The sequence below is a fragment of the Ranitomeya imitator genome, chromosome 3 (genome assembly GCF_032444005.1).
Source record: "Ranitomeya imitator isolate aRanImi1 chromosome 3, aRanImi1.pri, whole genome shotgun sequence".
In the NCBI taxonomy this organism is placed as follows: Eukaryota; Metazoa; Chordata; class Amphibia; order Anura; family Dendrobatidae; genus Ranitomeya; species Ranitomeya imitator.
In genome coordinates this window covers 149,974,320-149,996,667 of record NC_091284.1, presented here as the reverse complement: position 1 = coordinate 149,996,667, position 22,348 = coordinate 149,974,320, and the positions used below count along the sequence as shown (strand labels likewise).

At 43.7% G+C, this 22,348-nt stretch overlaps 1 protein-coding gene across 1 annotated transcript in view; it reads right to left on the bottom strand.

The window, feature by feature from the left end:
• The window catches only part of LOC138671571 (acetylserotonin O-methyltransferase-like), a 58,110-nt gene that overhangs the window by 17,725 nt on the left and 18,037 nt on the right, over positions 1–22,348 (bottom strand). The window contains exon 2 of the mRNA XM_069759749.1: positions 11,054–11,234. Coding sequence (XP_069615850.1) covers positions 11,054–11,234 — 181 coding nt within the window. The remainder of the gene's footprint in view (positions 1–11,053; positions 11,235–22,348) is intronic.

Here is a 22,348-nt window from a genome sequence, read left to right as displayed (position 1 = left end):
GGCACACACAGGAGTAAGGAGTGGCACACAAGCCCTGAGGCCAATATTTTTCTCCCACTGATTGATGTAGTGATTTTTTCAGGTAGATTTTAGAACCCAAATCAAGCAAAAAAATAAATAGGCTTTCTATGGCCCACTGAGTGAGAGATGACACAGACAGGGATGGCACTCTAGCAGAAATGACAATCTTAATCTCCCACAAAAAAAAAAAAAAAAAGAGGAACTGTCCTTCAATTACTATTTCCCTGCAGTAATCTCAGCCAGGTATGGCAGGCAGCAATAAGGAGTGGACTGATGCACAAATTAAATAAAAAGTGTGGACAAACAAACAAGATAGCTGTGCAGAAAGGAAGGAACAAGAGGATTTGTGCTTTGAAAAAAGCAGTTGGTTTGCACAGCGGCGTACTCACAGCAATGCAGCTATCAGGGAGCCTTCTAGGGCAGCCCAATGAGCTACAGCGCTGAGGAAAAAAAAAAAAATGTAGCTTCCACTGCCCCTGCACACCGAAGGTGGTGTTGGGCTGTGGAAATCGCTACAGCACAAGCGGTTTGGTGGTTAATGGACCCTGCCTAACGCTATCCCTGCTTCTGACGAAGCGGCAGCAACCTCTCCCTAAGCTCAGATCAGCAGCAGTAACATGGCGGTCGGCGGGAGCGCCCCTTTATAGCCCCTGTGACGCCGCGGACAGCAAGCCAATCACTGCAATGCCCTTCTCTAAGATGGTGGGGACCAGGACCTATGTCATCACGCTGCCCACACTCTGCGTTTACCTTCATTGGCTGAGAAATGGCGCTTTTCGCGTCATTGAAACGCGACTTTGGCGCGAAAGTCGCGTACCGCATGGCCGACCCCGCACAGGGGTCGGATCGGGTTTCATGAAACCCGACTTTGCCAAAAGTCGGCGACTTTTGAAAATGAACGACCCGTTTCGCTCAACCCTAGTAGTGTCTGCATCTGCGTCAGTCCTGTTAGTGGCATATCTGTCTGCCACTGAAGCTGTGTACTGTTATACATTGGGCCTGATTTTCCCTGCAGTCTCACCCACCTATAAAGGGATATATAAATCCAACAGAAGTTTTAGTTCACCTTGTAACTGGTTTTACAGTAACAAATACCGTTAGTTTGGTTACGTTTTTCAAACAATGAGGAAGTCTGGTGGAAAAGGTCGTGGCCGTGGGCGGTCATTGCCAGCTGGTAATGATGGTAGTGGTGGTGGAGCATCAGGTGGTCGTGGGAAAAGCAATATAGCACATAAGTCTCGAGTTGTGGAGCCAGGTTCGTCGTCTGGCGACACAAGGCCTCAAACACTCCCTTTTCTGGGAGTAGGAAAACTGCTTTTAAAGCCAAAGCAGCAAGAACAAGTTTTGGCTTTCCTTGCTGACTCAGCCTCTAGCTCTTTCGCCTCCTCTTCTGAAACTGCTAAATGTAAAAGCAGCGCGTCGTTAGTGGATGTTCACGGTCAGGGACAAGTCTCTTCCTTGTCTTCTTCAGCAAGAACAACAGAGAAGGATGCGTCAGGCGACACAATGGGTTACTCCATGGAGCTCTTTACACATACCGTTCCTGGGTTAGAAAGTGAAATAGTTAACAGGCCATGCCCATTACAAGTTGAATCAGACATGGAGTGCACAGATGCACAGCCACAGCCAGATTACTATGCTGTTCCTTTGACTCAGACCAGAACATTGCCCTCGCAGTGTACTGATCCAGAATCAGACCCTGATGAGACTATGGTGCCCCGTCACGAACGCTATACCACAGGCTTACACGGTGACACAGACGAAGTTGCACACGAGATAGAAGAGGTCATAGATGACCCAGTTGTTGACCCCGATTGGCAGCCATTGGGGGAACAGGGTGCAGGTGGCAGTAGCTCTGAAGCGGAGGAGGAGGAGCCGCAGCAGGCATCAACATCGCATCCATCTGCCAGGCCCGTATCTGGCCAAAAACGCGTGGCAAAACCAAAACCAGTTGTAGGACAGCGTGGCCATCCGATTAAAGAAGCTCAGTCTGCAATGCCTGAAAAGGTATCCAATAGTCGAAAGAGTGCAGTCTGGCATTTTTTTAAGCAACATCCAAATGATCAGCGCAAAGTCATCTGTCAAAAATGTTCAACTACCTTAAGCAGAGGGCAGAATCTTAAAAGTCTAAATACAAGTTGCATGCGTAGACATTTAACCACCATGCATTTGCAAGCCTGGACTAACTACCAAACATCCCTTAAGGTTGTAGCACCCTCAGCCAATGAAGCTAGTCAGCAACGCTACATCCCTTCCCTCACTGTAAGCCCACCATTTCCGGCACCACCTGCAGTAAATGTGCAGGTTTCGTCGCCAGGCCAAAGCAGTCAGGGAATCACCAGGTTCGTGGTAGGAAACACTGCATGTAGGGCACCAGCAAGAATACCATCTCCAACCCTCTCTCAGTCTGCCATGTCCACCGGCACCCCCGCTAGTTCCACGATCTGCAGCTCTCCAGTCCAGCTCACCCTACATGAGACTCTCATTAGGAAAAGGAAGTACTCATCCTCGCATCCGCGTACACAGGGTTTGAATGCCCACATTGCTAGACTAATCTCGTTAGAGATGATTCCCTACCGGTTAGTTGAAAGCGAAGCTTTCAAAGCCCTGATGGACTACGCTGTACCACGCTACGAGCTACCCAGTCGACACTTCTTTTCGAGAAAAGCCATCCCAGCCCTTCACCAGCATGTAAAAGACCGCATCGTCCATTCACTCAGGCAATCTGTGAGTACAAAGGTGCACCTGACAACAGATGCATGGACCAGTAGGCATGGCCAGGGACGTTACGTGTCCATCACGGCACACTGGGTTAATGTGGTGGATGCAGGGTCCACAGGGGACAGCAATATTGGGACAGTTCTGCCTAGCCCACGGTCTAGGAAACAGTTGGCTGTAGGCGTTCGCCCCCCTCCTCCTCGTCCTCCTGCAGAAGCGAGAGCTCATCCACAGACCGCAGTTGCATGACCACTCCATCTGCAGCTGCCACTGTTGCACACGAGGTGTCCCATTATGGGACAGCTAGTGGCAAGCGTCAGCAGGCTGTATTGGCAATGAAATGTTTGGGCGACAACAGACACACCGCGGAAGTTCTGTCCGAGTTCTTGCAGCAAGAAACTCAGTCATGGCTGGGCAGTGTACATCTTGAGGTAGGCAAGGTAGTGAGTGATAACGGAAGGAATTTTATGGCTGCCATAGCCCTTTCACAACTGAAACACATTCCTTGCCTGGCTCACACCCTAAACCTGGTGGTGCAGTGCTTCCTGAAAAGTTATCCGGGGTTACCCAACCTGCTCCTCAAAGTGCGCAGACTTTGCTCGCATATCCGCCGTTCTCCCGTACACTCCAGCCGTATGCAGAACCATCAGCGGTCTTTGAACCTTCCCCAGCATCGCCTAATCATCGACATTGCAACGAGGTGGAACTCCACACTGCACATGCTTCAGAGACTGTGCGAACAGAGGCATGCTGTTATGTATTTGTGGGAGGATACACATACACGGGCAGGCAGTTGGATGGCAGACATGGAGTTGTCAGGTGTGCAGTGGTCGAAGGTACAAGACCTGTGTCAAGTCCTTCAGTGTTTTGAGGAATGCACACGGCTGGCTAGTGCAGACAACGCCATAATAAGCATGAGCATCCCCCTAATGCGTCTGCTGATGCAAAGTTTGATGCACATAAAGGAGCAGGCGTCTGCAGCCGAGGAAGAGGGAAGCCTTGATGACAGTCAGCCATTGTCTAGTCAGGGCAGTCTACAGGACGAGGTAGCGGGCGAAGAGGAGGAGGACAAGGAGGATGATTGGGATGAGTATTTTTTGAATGAGGAAGCTTCTCCGGGGCCATTAGAAACTGGTGGCGTGCAAGGCCGGGTTCAGGTTTTTGGAGGGAGACAAGTGACGTAGATTTGCCTGAAACTGCCCCTCAACCCAGCACAACCGCAGATTTGACAACTGGAACTTTGGCCCACATGGCGGATTATGCCTTACGTATCCTCAAAAGGGACCCACGCATTATTAAAATGATGACCGATGACGATTACTGGTTGGCCTGCCTCCTTGATCCTCGCTTTAAAGGCAAATTGCAAAATATAATGCCACATGAGAACCTCGAACAAATATTAGCAACCAAACAAGCAACTCTTGTACACCGTTTGATTCAGGCATTCCCAGCACACAGCGCTGGTGATGGTTCTCACACGAGCTGCAGGGGGCAACAGGGCAGACGTGTTAGAGGTGCACAAATCAGAAGTGGCGTTGGAAAGAAGGGTTTTCTGACCAGGTTGTGGAGTGATTTCACAATGACCGCAGACAGGACAGGTACTGCAGCATCAATTCAAAGTGACAGGAGACAACATTTGTCCAGTATGGTTACTAACTATTTTTCATCCCTTATCGATGTTCTCCCTCAACCGTCATTCCCATTTGATTACTGGGCATCCAAAATAGACACCTGGCCAGAATTGGCAGAATATGCATTGCAGGAGCTTGCTTGCCCAGCAGCTAGTGTGCTATCAGAAAGAGTATTCAGTGCTGCTGGTTCAATATTGACCGAAAAAAGGACTCGTCTGGCTACCTAAAATGTTGATGATCTAACCTTCATTAAAATGAACCACTCATGGATTTCGAATTATTTTGACCTACCATTCCCGGCTGACACCTAGCTTTCCTATAAAAAGGTCTTGCTTGTGGACTGGTCTTACTGACTGTTCCAATCTCTTAATTTGCAGCAGCTGTTTGCCCAGCATACGACATGTTTACACCTCCCTAAATGGGCAAACTCCCCCCACGGAGCCGTGGTCTCACTACTTGGCGCAAGCACCCGTGAGAGTGCCGTTTGTCTGAAGAGGTGGGTGTGCCCGCTTTTGGTCGACGACACTGCCACTGGGTCCCTCATAGTACAATAAAGTGTCTCTGGTGGTGGTGCGCACCCAACGTCAGACACACCGTTGTAACATCAGGGGCCCTGGGCCTGTACCACAGGCCACAAGAGAGTTCCCCCCCAGCTCAAACAGTGCTCTACCACTTGCTAAATTTTCTCTCACAGCTCCACCAATGTTTAGTCTATGCGCTGACATCCTTCAATGCCTGGCACTGACAATACCAATTTGTTGACATGTATGATGCTAGTTAAAATAGTCAGGGTATGCCACCCTTTTTTTTTGGTTTTGTTGTTTTGCGAGACATTAACATCTATTTCTTTTTTTGGAGTACTAACTGTGTCAGACACTCCTTCCAATCGTCCTCCGCTGACCACACCAATGCTGCCAGTGTACCCCTGCAAGATAATTCAAACTGCTTTTAGCCTATTTTTTTAAATTTTAGGCCTACTAAGTCTGTCTGTGGTTCCTTTTTCCAATTGTCCTCCGCTGACCACACCAATGCTGCCTGTGTACCCCTGCAAGATAATTCAAACTGCTTTGAGCCTATTTTTTAAATTTTAGGCCTACTACAGGTCCTTCTCAAAAAATTAGCATATAGTGTTAAATTTCATTATTTACCATAATGTAATGATTACAATTAAACTTTCATATATTATAGATTCATTATCCACCAACTGAAATTTGTCAGGTCTTTTATTGTTTAAATACTGATGATTTTGGCATACAACTCCTGATAACCCAAAAAACCTGTCTCAATAAATTAGCATATTTCACCCATCCAATCAAATAAAAGTGTTTTTTAATAACAAACAAAAAAACCATCAAATAATAATGTTCAGTTATGCACTCAATACTTGGTCGGGAATCCTTTGGCAGAAATGACTGCTTCAATGCGGCATGGCATGGAGGCAATCAGCCTGTGACACTGCTGAGATGTTATGGAGGCCCAGGATGCTTCAATAGCGGCCTTAAGCTCATCCAGAGTGTTGGGTCTTGCATCTCTCAACTTTCTCTTCACAATATCCCACAGATTCTCTATGGGGTTCAGGTCAGGAGAGTTGGCAGGCCAATTGAGCACAGTAATACCATGGTCAGTAAACCATTTACCAGTGGTTTTGGCACTGTGAGCAGGTGCCAGGTCGTGCTGAAAAATGAAATCTTCATCTCCATAAAGCATTTCAGCCGATGGAAGCATGAAGTGCTCCAAAATCTCCTGATAGCTAGCTGCATTGACCCTGCCCTTGATGAAACACAGTGGACCAACACCAGCAGCTGACATGGCACCCCACACCATCACTGACTGTGGGTACTTGACACTGGACTTCAGGCATTTTGGCATTTCCTTCTCCCCAGTCTTCCTCCAGACTCTGGCACCTTGATTTCCGAATGACATGCAAAATTTGCTTTCATCAGAAAAAAGTACTTGGGACCACTTAGCAACAGTCCAGTGCTGCTTCTCTGTAGCCCAGGTCAGGCGCCTCTGCCGCTGTTTATGGTTCAAAAGTGGCTTTACCTGGGGAATGCGGCACCTGTAGCCCATTTCCTGCACACGCCTGTGCACGGTGGCTCTGGATGTTTCCACACCAGGTCTGGAATCGGTCCTTCTCCACAATCTTCCTCAGGGTCCGGTCTCCTCTTCTCGTTGTACAGCGTTTTCTGCCACATTGTTTCCTTCCAACAGACTTACCATTGAGGTGCCTTGATACAGCACTCTGGGAACAGCCTATTTGTTGAGAAATTTCTTTCTGGGTCTTACCCTCTTGCTTGAGGGTGTCAATGATGGCCTTCTTGACATCTGTCAGGTCGCTAGTCTTACCCATGATGGGGGTTTTGAGTAATGAACCAGGCAGGGAGTTTATAAAAGCCTCAGGTATCTTTTGCATGTGTTTAGAGTTAATTAGTTGATTCAGAAGATTAGGGTAATAGGTCGTTTAGAGAACCTTTTCTTGATATGCTAATTTATTGAGACAGGTTTTTTGGGTTATCAGGAGTTGTATGCCAAAATCATCAGTATTTAAACAATAAAAGACCTGACAAATTTCAGTTGGTGGATAATGAATCTATAATATATGAAAGTTTAATTGTAATCATTACATTATGGTAAATAATGAAATTTAACACTATATGCTAATTTTTTGAGAAGGACCTGTAAGTCTGTCTGCGGTCCCTCCTTCCATTTGTCCTCCACTGAGCACACCAATGCCGACCGTGTACCCATGTAACTTTTTTCAACCTGCAGTGAGCCTACTTTGTGGTGTAAGGCCTACTAGCAGTGTCTGTCTGCACCACTTAATACAGCTGTCCTCCTCTAAAAAAAAAAAAAAAAAAAGCTGATTTTCAGCCTGTCAGAATTATAAAACTGCATTGGGGCCACAAGTTTCGTTGTGGTCTACAAGCTGAGTCTTCCGCTCCAAGGTGTTCTCTCTGTTGCCTCTCCCTAGCTTCTATCTTCAAGCTCTCGTTAAGTAGTTGTTGAAACAACACTGCATTAGGCCTACAAGTTGGGTCTGGGTTGTAGAGACAGTGTCTTCCGCTCCAAGGTGTCCTCCAGGTTGCCTTTCCCTAGCTTCTATCTTCAGGCTCTCGTTAAATTGTTTTTAATATAACACTGCATTTGGCCTACTTGTTTTGTTGGCCCTACTAACGGTGTCTGCCGCTCCTTGATGTTCTCCTACACTGAACAAACCAGTGCCGCCTGTTTACTTCTGTTACCAATTTTGAACTGCATTTAGCCTACTTACTGATTTGGGCCTACTCACTGTGTCAGCCTCTCATTACAGTTGTACTCCACTGAACAAAACAATGCCCCCTGGTTAGTCCTGTTACCAATTTTGAACTGCATTTAGCCAACTTTATTCTTTGGGCCTATATCTGTGTTTCCTCCTCATCCTGCCCATTGCCCAGCCAGTGATAGATGAGTCTGCTGGTACATTGACCCAGAATGCTACATTCCCCGTGCACGCTACACAGCAAGAATGTGACCCTGCTGAAAGTCAGGTTCCCCTTCCCGCATACCATACCACCTTACACGGGGACAAAGAGGAAGGTGCAGATGAAAGTGCAGGTTCCTTCATCAGTTGGGGGGGACCCCTCATAGTATGCAAAAGTGTTGCTGCCGGTGGGAGGCGCCCCCGCCGTGCAAACACACCGCCGTACTTTGAGGGGGCCTGTGCCAATGCCAACGAGTGGGCCCCCCCTGCTTGCTCAGGATAACAGCACTTGCAAAGTTTAAATACTTACCTCTCCCTGCTCCACTGCCGTGACGTGGTCCAGATTTCCTGGGCCCACTAAATACTTGAACCAGCCCTACCCCCCACAACTTTAGCCAAATGACGCCCAATTTCCAATGCCTTACTATTATTATAAGGTAAATTAAGATTGACAAGCTTCAGTAACAAGAATGGATGTTTTTGCCATTAAAATGGACACTGTACATGTTTTCCTGGCCTCCACTCACTGCCGACTATGCTTCCCCATTGACTTGCATTGGGTTTCGTGTTTCGGTCGATCCCCGACTTTCGTGATAATCGGCCGATTTCACTCGACTCGACTTTTGAGATAGTCGGGTTTCGCGAAACCCGACTCGACCCTAAAAAACTAAAAGTTGCTCAACCCTACTGGCCAGTAAAGGTCTCAAAGAAGAAAAAAAATAATGACATGGCCCCCTTGTTCACCTGATCTGAACCTCATAGAGAACCTGTGGTCCCTCAAAATGTGAGATCAACGGGGAGGGAAAACAGTCCACCTCTTGGAACGGTGTCTGGGAGGCTGTGGTGGCTGCTGCACGCAATGTTGATCATAAACAGATCACGCAACTGACAGAATCTATGGATGAAAGGCTGTTGAGTGTCATCATAAAGAAAGGTGGCTATATTGGTCACTAATTTTGGGGGGTTTTGTTTTTGCAGAAATGTTTATTTCTAAATTTTGTGCAGTTATATTGGTTTACCTGGTGAAAATAAACAAGCGAGATGGGAATATATTTGGTTTTTATTAAGTTGCCTAATAATTCTGTACAGTAATAGCTACCTGAACAAACAGATATCCTCCTAAGATAGCCAAATCTAAAAAAAAACACTTCAACTTCCAAAAATATTAAGCTTTGATATTTATGAGTCTATTGGGTTGATTGAAAACATTGTTTTTGATCAATAATAAAAATAATCCTCTAAAATACAACTTGCCTAATAATTCTGCACACAGTGTAGTTTCCTGGATCAACGCCCTATCAAGGAAACTAGTGTATATAACCTGTAACATTATACTTTTCAAGAAAGACATCCAGTCTCTTCTTAAATTGTAGTAAGGAATCACTCAGTACATCATACGGCAGAGAGTTCCATAGTCTCACTGCTCTTACAGTAAAGAATCCGTGTCTGTGATTATGCTTAAACCTTCTTTCCTCCAGATATAGAGGATGCCCTCTTAGCTACACAAAGCACATGTGAAGCCCTGCTGTGTGTAGCAGAGGTAATTGGGTGATCGCAGCTTCTAGTCTCCCATGGAGACTATTGAAGCAAGTGTAAAGTAAGAAAAAAATATTTATAAAAAAAACCAAAAAAATAAGATTATATCGCCCCCATTCAAAATAAGACAATTACAAAAAATGTAAAAAAAATACACATCTTGTATCACCGCGTTCAGAATTGCCCGATCAATATATAAAAAGTATAAATCTGATCGGTAAAAGACGTAACGAGAACAAAAAGACAAAGTGCCAGCATTAAGATTTTATAAATGGGGGATCATAACATTGTATGTACACCAAAACGGTATCAATAAAAACGTCATCTCGGCGCACAAAAAATATGCCCCTCACCAAGCCCCAGGTCGTGAAAAATGAAGACACTATGGGTCGCGGAAAATGACACAATTTTTTTTTTTTGTTACGCTTTGGATTTTTTTCACCACTCTCTGTATTTTTTATTTATTTTTTTTTATATAGCGCTAACATATTCCGCAGCGCTTTACAGTTTGTACACATTATCATCGCTGTCCCCAATGGGGCTCACAATCTAAATTCCCTATCAGTATGTCTTTGGAATGTGGGAGGAAACCGGAGGAAACCCACGCAAACACGGAGAGAACATACAAACTCTTTGCAGATGTTGTCCTGGGTGGGATTAGAACCCATGACTCCAGCGCTGCAAGGCTGCTGTGCTATCCACTGCACCACCGTGCTGCCCTTGAAAAAGAACAGAAACATGTTTAGTATCTACAAACTCGTAATTACCTGGCATTTGGTGAACCTGTTAAAAAAAAAAAAAAAAAAAAAAAAAACACAATTGGGGAATTGCACTTCTTTTGCAATTTCACTGTATTTGGAATTTTTTTCCTGTTTTCCAGTACAGTATATGGTAAAAACAGTGGTGTTGTCCAAAAGTACAACTCGTCTCGCAAAAAACAAACTCTTACATGGCCATAGTGACAGAAAAATAAAAAAAGCTATGGCTCTGGGAAGAAGGGGAGCAAAAAACAGAAACCCAAATGAAAATGTCCTTCGGAGTGAAGGGGGTAATCTCCAGGTTCCTACCGTAGAAAAAAGTGGGAGGTGAAGCTTCCTACTGCACATGCTCCATATCCTATTACCATTTTGGGACAGGTTACTGTCAATGCCAAATGGGGGTATGGGGGACTGTTTGGGGGATTGTGTTAAGACGGCATGTTCAACCATGAGGACAACTTTACATGTGATGATGTCAGACTTGACTTGTACCCGGAATTATACACTCTAATGAGAAACTTTTAAATTCCCCAAGTTAAGTTACCTTCATTATTTTTCAAGTCAACCTTTAAGGGTATGTGTCCACGTGCAGGAAACGCTGCGTGTCTGACGCTGCATAGAGCCGCAGCGTCAGACACGCAGCGTCCAGATGTTACAGCATAGTGGAGGGGATTTAATGAAATCCCGTCTCCACTATGCGTGGTAACACGCACGCGGCGGCCCTGCGACTCCGGACATGCTGCGCGTCTTTTCAGATCGCAGCATGTCCGTATATCTTGCGGCGACGCTGCGTCGCCGCAAGATATAGCACAGGGCCCTATGGTGGGGAGCGATGATGCCGGATGTGTGCTGTGAACACATCCGGCATCATCGCGTCCTAGAAAGGGGGCGGGGCTTACCGCAGAGCGGCTAAGCCGCTCCGGCGATACCGCCGGCCATCCTGAACGTGGACACGCAGCCTAAAAGCTTCAGTCCAACACAGGCGTCAAGCAAGCGCTCCATCCCATCCACAGTGGTGCTCAAGCGAGAAGCAATGGTTCCTGCAGACACTGGTTCCTGTGCTTCATGTAGACAATCAAATACTCCCAGTTCACATGCTGTGAACACGGTCTACAAAGGAAAGCCAGAAAATTACATTCAGATCTCTGCTGCATGTCAATAGTTTTAGACGGCTCTTGCTGTGTTACACACAAATGCTATTTGTCAGCCTAGCCACAAGCAGGAAGCAATAGTATAGTAACTTTCTTTACTCCATCACAGTGTCCAGGTTAAAAACAATTAAATCAGCTGTTACTGATCATCCTGAGGACCAGGGCTGCATCTCCATCGCCGCTTCGGTGATTGTTTACAGGCTGCAACAGTGACCGCTGCAGCTAATCACTGGGCTCAGCAGTTCTTCTGATTCAGTCTGCAAACAATCCCCAATGCAATGATCTTATTTTTAACAGGGGCATAAAAATGGAGCAAAAAAAGTTCAAGAGTAAACGCCTTTATCAGCCCCCGAGAACATTTTCAACAAAACTCTGCACCTTGCCAAATACAAGTGTTGTGTAATGTACTCACTAGGGTTGAGCGAAACGGATCGTTCATTTTCAAAAGTCGTTTCGTGAGAGAGAGAGAGAGAGAGAGAGAGAGAAGAGAAAGAGAGAGAGAGAGAGAGAGAGAGGAAAAAAAAAAAATAAATAAATAAATATCCCATTGACTTTGCATTGGGTTTCGTGTTTCGGTCGATCCCCGACTTTTCGCCATAATCGGCCGATTTCACTCGACTCGACTTTAGAGATAGTCGGGTTTCGCGAAACCTGACTCGACCCTAAAAAAGTAAAGGTCGCTCAACCCTAGTACTCACCCTTATCATTCGGCTTTAGTTCCAGGTGTCCTTACATGACTGCATTTATGCAATTTCAATTGTTGCGGTCACGTGCTGACTGGGCTTTTAGCCATTCCTTAATGGGCTATTGAGACGGGTTGAGACTAGTGATGGGCGAACGTGCTATGATAATGTGTTATCCATGTGTTAGACAGCCGCAACACTTGTGGGGATTGTGTCTTTGTTAGGAAATCCCTGCATGTTTTGATGCTGTCTAACAGCCACAATAAATGCAGGGACTCGATTATTCGAGCATGCCGAAGATACTCAGATACACCTGAGTGTGTTCAGATAACATCTTAGCAGAGCAGTGCACGTTCACTTATCACTAGTTGAGACTCTAGTCGGCATGGGACCACAATTCATTGTGCTAATGAGCAAAGTGGTTGAGACTCTAGTCAGCATATGACCACAACTGTGCAAATCTCAGATTTTCAGTTACAGTTACGACTGATGTTCTAGGAAATAGAAGTTATTGCTTAGAGCGGTTGTTCCTTTTCAGCAAATTATTGTCCCGGCTGGAGTAACCAACTGGGCTGTACTCACTTTCACCAGGTCCAAGAGTGAGTCTTGGATGCTGCTCACTGTGTGGCATTATCTGGGGCACTCACATCACATTGTAGTGTAAGTTGCAGTTGCCTATTGTTAATACTAATGTTTTGTTTTTGGGCGCAGACAGACGGCTGTATTTCTCTTGCCAGGATCACATTGGAATCCTCAGACTGAACGTCAGCTCTCCAGACCTGAGCGTGACAGTTGCACAGAAATACATCACGCTGTCACACTCAGATCAGGAGAGGTGCTGGGCCAGTCCATGCATTGTGATGCCATAATCGCACGATAAGTACGGCCATCTGTCTGCGCCCTTAGGGTTATAGTGATAATAATTTTATTTATATAGCGCCAACATATTCCGCAACACTTTACATTATAGAGGAGATTTGTACAGACAATAGACATTACAGTATAACGATAAACACAGATCAAAACAGATACCAAGAGGAATGAGAGCCCTGCTCGCAAGCTTACAAACTATGAGGAAAAGGGGAGACACAAAAGGTGGATGGTAACAATTGCTTTCGTTGTTCGGGCCAGCCATAATGTAAGAAACGGGTGTTCATGTAAAGTTGCATGAGCCAGTTAACAGCCTACATATGTAACAGTAGAGACACAGAGGGCTATTAAATGCATAAAGCATATGAGAACATGATGAAAGGAACCTGATTATGGTTTAAGTTATTTGCATGGGCCACACAGGGATAGTTAGGTTAATACGTTGAGGCGGTAGGCCAGTCTGAACAAATGAGTTTTCAGGGCACACTTAAAACTGTGGGGATTGGGGATTAATCGTATTAACCTGAGTAGTGCATGCCAAAGAATTGGGGAAGCACGTGAAAAGTATTGGAGATGGGAGTGGAAGGTTCTGATTATTGAGGATGTTAACCTCAGGTCATAAGCAGAATGGAGAGCAAGGGTAGGATGGTAGGCTGAGACCAAGGAGGAGATGTTGTGTGGTGCTGAGCCATGGAGTGCTTTGTGGATGAGGGTAATAAGTTTGTACTGGATTCTTGAGTGGATGGGTAACCAGTGTAATGACTGGCAAAAGGTAGAGGCATCAGTATAACGATTGGTGAGGAATATGATCCTGGCTGCAGCATTCAGGACAGATTGGAGAGGGGAGAGTTTGGAAAAAGGGAGGCCGATTAGTAGAGAATTACAATATTTCAGACTAGAATGAATAAGAGAAACAGTAAGAGTTTTTGCAGTGTCGAAAGTCAGAAAAGGTTTTGAGGTGCAGATAACAAGAGCGAGCCAGTGATCAGATGTGGGGAGTGAATGAAAGCTCAGAATCAAGTATGACCCTAAGGTAGTGGGCATGTTGCTTTGGAGTAATGATGGACCCGCAAACGGAGATGGCAATGTCAGTCAAAGGTAGGTTAGTAGAGGGAGAAAACATGAGGAGTTCCATTTTTGACAGGTTCAGTTTCAGATAGAGGGAGAACATGATGTTAGAGACAGCAGTAAGAAAATCCCTAGTGTTTCCTAAAAAGGCAGGCAAGATGTCAGGAGAAGTGTATAATTCGGTATCATCTGCATAGAGATGGTACTGGAACCCAAATCTACTGATTGTTTGTCCAATAGGGGCGGTATACAAAGAGAAGAGGAGGGGGCCTAGGACTGATACTTAAAGAACCCTGACAGTAAGGGGAAGATGAGAGGAGGAACCAGCAAAGGATACAGTGAAAGAGCTGTCAGAGAGATAGGAGGAGAACCAGGAGACAATGGTGTCCTTAAGGCCAATGGAGTGTAGCATAGTGAGGAGGAGCTGATCATCCACAGTGTCGAATGCTGCGGAGAGATCCAAGAGAATTAGCATGGAGTAGTGACTAGGGTTGAGCGAAACGGGTCGGCCATTTTCAGAAGTCGCCGACTTTTGGCAAAGTCGGGTTTCATGAAACCCGACCTGACCCCTGTGTGGGGTCAGCCATGAGGTCGGCGATCTTCTGAATCTGGTATCGGAATTCCGATCCCGAGTTCCGATATGTTTGCAATATCGGAAATCAGTATCGGAATCCATATTTAAGTGTAAAATAAAGAATTAAAATAAAAAATATTGCTATACTCACCCTCTGACGCGCCCTGGTACTAAACTGCAGCCTTCCTTCCTTAGAATCAGCGCGTGAAGGACCTTAGATGACGTCGCGGCTTGTGATTGGTCGTGCGACCGCCCATGTGACCGCTCACGCGACCAATCACAAGCCGCGACGTCACCGAAGGTCATTCAAGCGCTGATTCTTAGGAAGGAAGGCTGCTGGAAAGAAGCAGGGCGCGTCCGAGGCTGAGTATATACCTAATAGGAATATACTCACCCTCGGACGCGCCCTGCTTCTTTCCGGCAGCCTTCCTTCCTAAGAATCAGCGCTTGAATGACCTTTGGTGACGTCGCGGCTTGTGATTGGTCGCGTGAGCGGTCACATGGGCGGTCGCACGACCAATCACAAGCCGCGACGTCATCTAAGGTCCTTCACGCGCTGATTCTAAGGAAGGAAGGCTGCCGGTTAGTACCAGGGCTCATCAGAGGGTGAGTATAGCAATATTTTTTATTTGAATTCTTTATTTTACACTTAAATATGGATCCCAGGGCCTGAAGGAGAGTTTCCTCTCCTTCAGACCCTGGGAACCATTGGAAACCCAATGCACTGCATTGGGTTTCGTGTTTCGGCCGACCCCGACCCCGACTTTTTTATAGGATCGGCCGATTTCACTCGACCCGACTTTTGAAAAAGTCGGGTTTCGTGAAACCCGACCTGATCCTATAAAAGTAAAAGTCGCTCAACCCTAGTAGTGACCATTAGATTTAGCTGTTAGTAAGTCATTAGAGACTTTAGTGAGGGCATTTCAGTAGAGTGTAAAGAGCGGAAGCCAGATTGAAGAGGGTCGAGAAGAGAGTTATCTCAGAGATAGCAGATAAGATGGAAGTGGACCAGGTGTTCGAGAAGTTTAGAGATGAAGGGAAGATTAGTGACAGGTTAATAGTTAGCGGCACAGACTTTAGTGAGGGCAGTTTAGTAGAGTGTAAAGAGCGGAAACCAGATTGAAGAGGGTCGAGAAGAGAGTTATCTCAGAGATAACAGATAAGATGGAAGTGGACCAGGTGTTCGAGAAGTTTAGAGATGAAGGGAAGATTAGTGACAGGTTAATAGTTAGCGGCACAGTTTTGGTCGAGGGATGTTTTTTTAAGTAATGGATGTATGATGGCATGCTTAAATGAGGAGGGAAAGATACAGGAAGAGAGAGAGAGGCTGAATATTTTTGTTAGGTGAGCGGTGACAGCAGGGGAAAGGGACTGGAGATGTGATTGAATGGGGTCACTGGTGCAAGTGGTCAGGTGAGAAGATAAAAGGAAACACAACATGAAGAGCAAACTCACCAAAACTTGTCAAATGACAAATGCACTCGCAGGGTGCAGTAGGCCCCTGAAAATAAATGCTAAAGCAGCACAGGTGCAAGCTACTGATGAGAGCAACCACCCACTCGCCCAAATATTAGAGGGGTTGGCTGCCTAGTAGAAAAACCTCATCTAATGTATTATATATATTATTTAATTTTTCATCTTTTTTGCACTTTTTATCATCTTTTTGCAGGCTGCAGCAGGGCCCCTTTATGTTGTTCCTTATGTGTTGCATGTATATAAATAGTGCTGGACGGTCCGTCTGCTAATACTATGGGTGTGATCAATAGGTTGTCCAGACACTTTGCATCACATTTATCTGTGTGAATAGTGTCTTATGCAAGCCTTACCTGTGTGCATTTTTTCTACTAGGCAGCCAACCCCTCTAATGTTTGGGCGAGTGGGTGGTTGCTCTCATCAGTAGCTTGCACCTGTGCTGCTTTAGCATTTATTAGTTTTGGCGAGTTTGCTCTTCATGTTGTGTTTTTTTGAATTTTTCTATGTTAGCTGAGAAGATACAAGGAGCCTGATTACTTCTTCTGTGACTGGTTTGAAGTCAGAGAGTGAACTAGATGCAGTGGGGGAGGGAGGACAGTGCATGGTAAGAGGGGATTGGGAGATAATTTCCTATTGGATATGGTCAATTTTTTCTTTGAAGTAATTGACCAGATCGTAAACGTGGAGATCGGTGGTTGGGGTATGCACTCCTGGGTTGAGTAGGGAATGAAATGTGTCAAAGAGAAGTTTAGGGTTATTGGACAACGATGACGGTGTTGGAATAGGTTTGTCTGGAGAGGTGAAGGGCAGAGTTGTATGTTTTAAGCATAAACTTATAATGGATTAAATATTCGGGTAGATTAGATTTTCTCCACAGACGTTTGGAGCACCTGGAGCACTGCTGCAGGAAACGTGTTTGCAGTGTGTGCCATGTTTGTCGCAGTGTGTGCCATCGTTGTCGCCGTCTGTGCCGAGTTGTTCTATGTGTAGGAGGTGCAATTTCATCCAGGGCACTTTGCAGGGTTAGTGATGGGGTAAATCAAAAAATTCTCATAATTTTTATCTTCAAAATATCTCTTGCAAGTATCCTTCTAAGGCCACGTGCACATGTTCAGTATTTAGTGATTTTTTTACCTCAGTATTTGTAAGCCAAAACCAGGAGGAGTGGAACAATCAGAGGAAAAGTATAATAGAAACATGTAACCACTTCTGTATTTTTCACCCACTCCATTTTTTGGCATACAAATACTGAGGTAAAATACTGAAGAGACATATGCAAACCGTCATATGATCATGGCGGAACTATAGCAGTATAGAACTTCACATGGTAAAACATTACTCCTCATAAACCACAACAGAATACTACCCATAGAAAGAACAGGTATACACTAAAAGTCGTATTGCAAAAGTTATAAGTAAAATATTCACTTCTCAAATAAACAAGTTGCTTAATACTGGGAATCAGAGCTTTGTCCCTCTGACCTGACATGTCCTCTGAAGTTTAGGTGAAACGACTGTTGGGGCAAAGGGATACAGCTCTGACAAACAGTATTACACAAGTGGTTTATTTTGCAAGTAAATATTTTACTTTGATCTTTAACCAAGATAAAACATTAATCTCCGCAATAGGCAATCACAATCTTGCATCCCCTACAATAAGCAACCTCCAACCGCAACAATACAGGGATCAAGTATTTTCTATGCATATAGTATTAGAACCTGTGTCTCTCCTTTTATCACCTTTTTCTGAGTTTTTAAAAAAAAAATTCTCAGTAAAATATCTATTTTATTACTCATTGCTTTCACTTCATTATATACTGGATAACACAAAGACCTGGTTTATAAATATAAGAAAAACACTTTGTAAAGTCTATGCGTTTTTGCTTGTGCTTTTTTTCGTTCATTTGAAGGCGTGAAAAACTCTGCAAAAATGCTGAAAGTATTGACATGCTGCGGATTTAAAAAAAAAAAAGAAAAACAACTACTTTGATAGTTAAAATTCAGAACAAAAAAATAAGCCTCAGGTACTTGAGATATAAGAAGTTTCATTCACTTTGCTGTTACTGTAAGACACTCCACAGAAAGTACTGTCTGAACAAGCCTTAAAATAAAAATAAATAAAATAGAAAACTACAACCCCTCAGCTATTTTGCAATGCGGACATTCTTCCAACCGTTACAACATTTCTGATGTTCATCATGTGTTTTGTTATTTACACTTGTGAACTAATATGAATGTATAACTTTGACAAAGGCTGTGAGCTGGGTAGTAATATCACATTTCTGTTAGGCTAGGTTCACATTGCGTCAAGTACATGGCGTTAAACGGATTCGTTAAACGCATGTACAGAAAAGGAGCCAAAATATGTGAAATTCGTCGTCACGGTAACGCTAGCGTTAACGCATGTGATCGCGTTTTTTCATTTGGATGTCCGTTTACGAAGTATCCGTTTGGCTGCGTTTGTCACTGTCAATAAAGTTGTTCTTTTTTTTTTTTCCCTTTTGTCATTGTCGGGTGTGGGCACAGACTCATTCTCCATTTTGAAAGCATTGAGTAAACTTCTGCTAGCAAGATGTTTGTGTCTGAGCTCGTTAGTTTTCGCTTGATGCGGTTGCGACTTCGGCAGAGAAAGCGTAGTTCGCAAAGGAGATATTGGATCCATGAAGTGAATTTCTTGCGGAGTACATATGGTGCCTTTCACACCCTGTATGTGCAGCTTCGGGATCATCCCTTCAAATTCCAACGCTATCTACGGATGTCCATTGAGACCTTTGATGTTCTGCTCTCACATGTGAAGGATGAGATACATCATCATCGCAGCACTTTTCGTGAAAGCATCTGTGCGGAGCAACGTTTAGTAGTGACTGTGAGGTAATTATACATTTTTTTATCATTCTATTGACAAAGACTAGATCTCGGTATCGTGTGGCCTAATGTTCATTTAGCAATTGTATATTCTATTGTAACTAGCCTTTTAGTTGATCATTAAAATCCTATTTTTTTTTGTTTTTGTTTTTTAATGTCGACAGATATCTGGCTACCGGAGAATCTTTTGTGTCACTGCATTATCAGTTTAGAATTGGGAAGTCAACAATTTGTCAACTGGTTCGGGAAACTTGTGATGCCATTTGGAACAACTTGCAACCACTTGTGCTACCAACACCAACATCAGAAATGTGGCTAGCGATTTCCCAACAGTTCGAGGATGTGGCTAATTTCCCCAATTGTATTGGTGCCGTGGACGGAAAGCACATTCGGATTCAGAAACCTGCGCATAGTGGTTCCCTCTACTATAACTATAAGAAATACTTTTCTATAGTATTGATGGCGATTGCGGATGCCAGGTACCGTTTTGTTGCTGTGGATATTGGTGCTTATGGCCGGACTAACGATTCCAGAGTCTTCAGAGACTCCAACATGGGCCGATGTTTGTACAGCCAAAGTTTAAACATACCCTCATCACGACCTCTTCCGGGGACCGAAGGCCCAAGTTTGCCCTATGTTTTAGTTGGTGATGAGGCCTTCCAACTAGGACAAAATCTCCTCAAGCCGTACTCAAGCCGTAGTCTAGACTCCAGCAGGTGCATTTTTAATTATCGCTTGAGCCGGGCTAGACGTTATGTGGAGTGTGCCTTTGGGATTTTGACATTAAAATGGCGGATTTTACTAACCTGCATGCAACTGCCACCAGAAAATGTGGACCGTGTTGTGAAGGCGTGCATCTGTCTGCATAATTTTGTGGCGAGACATGAACCCCAGGTGGTAGACCCCGATGATTGAGAGTCGAACCTCAGTAGCATTGAATCGAATGCAGTTCGGTCTACAGCACAAATAATGAGGATACGTGATCAATTTGCACATTACTTCACACATGAAGGCCATGTTCCATGGCAAAACAGATACGTGTGAAAATAATTTAAAGTCTTCCTGATTTCGTGTAAAAAGTTATGTTGTTTAACCTGATGTCTTGTAAAAAGTTACCTTATGTCGTGTAAAAAGTTATGTTGTTTAACCTGATGTCGTGTAAAAAGTTACCTTATGTCGTGTAAAAAGTTATGTTGTGTTAAAAGTTTAAGTCATACAAGAATCTTAAATTTTAAACAGTTTACTAAATGTTTATGGAATTTTTCCAACAAACTGTTGGTACTCAGGTTTAACATATGATATCCCATAGGGATGATAAAAAAGGAAAATAGAAATTTACAACAAAAAACATAACAAAAAAAACAAAAAACAAAACTTGCAACGCGGTAATTGCACCTGGGTGGGGACAGTGAACGGTACTAAAGACTTTGGTACTGCACGGGAGTATTGTCTGCCCAACTGTATGATGGACTGCTACATTGTCTATGAGGTTCCACGCTCGTTTCACCCCGACCTCTATATTGAGGGTTGTAGGCCGGCATGTCCATTCTTCTTGTACCCGATGGAGCGGGTTCCTGGGGGCCCACAAATTCCTCAAGAAGGTCGTTCAGTCTTTCTCTAAACATAAGGTTTCTATGTGCCGGGATATTTTGTGCTACAGGCACATAGGATAAGAAAAGTAGCTTCCACTCATTAGCAGAGTATACAGACTCGCGGGCTTGCAGCTCGGTAATTTCCCGCCTCAGGTCTTTGAGCTCACTGCGACACATGTCCTCTAGCCGTTGGAGTCCATCCACGATAATTGCATCAGCTTCATCTTTTTGTGATGCTCGCTTGCGTCCACGCTGTGATTGCAACCGGGCACTCACACCTGCAGCAACAGTGCTTCTCTCCACAGATCGAGGCTCGCTGATGCCAGACACATCTTCAGGTTGGGTTGGTTCCACTGGAGAAGGCTCCAGTTCCTCTGCCGGTCTAGGCGCAGCGGTACTGCATATCGTGCTGTAACCCAAAAAAAAAAAAATAATAATTTTCCTTTCAACAATTTCGTCTCGCACACAGACCTATTTCTACTTACGAGCGCTGAGACAATGTTTTTTGAAGAAAGAGCAATTGGTCGTAATGCACATACGGGGTCACCCGTTTGCCACTTGATCCGCTTGGTGCATTTTGACTGTTGCGGTAGTCACGGACAAAGCGATCGCGGATGGACCTCCAACGGGTATGAACAGCATCGGCTTTAAATTTAAAACAAAAAAATATATAAAAAAATAGTAGATAGATAGTTTTAAGATATAGGAAAAATAGTTCATAGTTTGTTACGATAGTTGAGATATAAATAGTAGATAGATAGTTGTTAGATAAGAAATAGTTTAGAAATAGTGTATAGATAGATAGATATATAGTGTACAGATAGTTGATAATTGAGAGATAGATAGCAGACAACAAGTGTATAGGTTGATAGGATAGAAAATTTTTAATTTTTTTTTTTAACATTTTCCGATGTTACGTCACCAATATTTACCAATTTTTTTCATTGAGGTTGTCGACTTCTCCATGTATCGGGGATCAAAGTGACAGATAATTTGATCCCACAACTTGCGGTTCTTCACGATGTCATGGTGGGAGCTGTCGCTCTGGTCCCATATGGAGGGGTTGGCTTCCACAAGGTTGATCAGTGTCTCGTTGTGAATAGTCAATGGCTCTTCGTCAACGACAATCCTTTTTTTTTTGGTCGCTGACTTGGACTATGTAAACACAAAACGTTATGTTGATAGTGTCAATTTCACTGGATGGCCATATTCATATATACAGAGATAGATAGATACATAGATATAGCAATAGATAGATAGATAGATACATAGATATAGCAATAGATAGATAGATAGATACATAGATATAGCGATAGATAGATAGATAGATAGATAGATAGATAGATAGATACATAGATATAGATAGATAGATAGATAGATAGATACATAGATATAGATAGATAGATACATAGATATAGATAGATAGATACATAGATAGCTAGATACATAGATATAGATAGATAGATAGATACATAGATATAGATAGATAGATAGATAGATAGATACATAGATATAGATAGATAGATAGATACATAGATATAGATAGATAGATAGATACATAGATAGATAGATACATAGATATAGATAGATAGATAGATACATAGATATAGATAGATAGATAGATAGATAGATAGATAGATACATAGATATAGATAGACAGATACATAGATAGATAGATAGATAGATAGATAGATAGATACATAGATATAGATAGATAGATAGATAGATAGATAGATAGATAGATAGATAGATAGATAGATATAGATAGATAGATACATAGATATAGATAGACAGATACATAGATATAGATAGATAGATAGATACATAGATATAGATAGACAGATACATAGATATAGATAGATAGATAGATACATAGATATAGATAGATAGATACATAGATATAGATAGATACATAGATATAGATAGATACATAGATATAGATAGATAG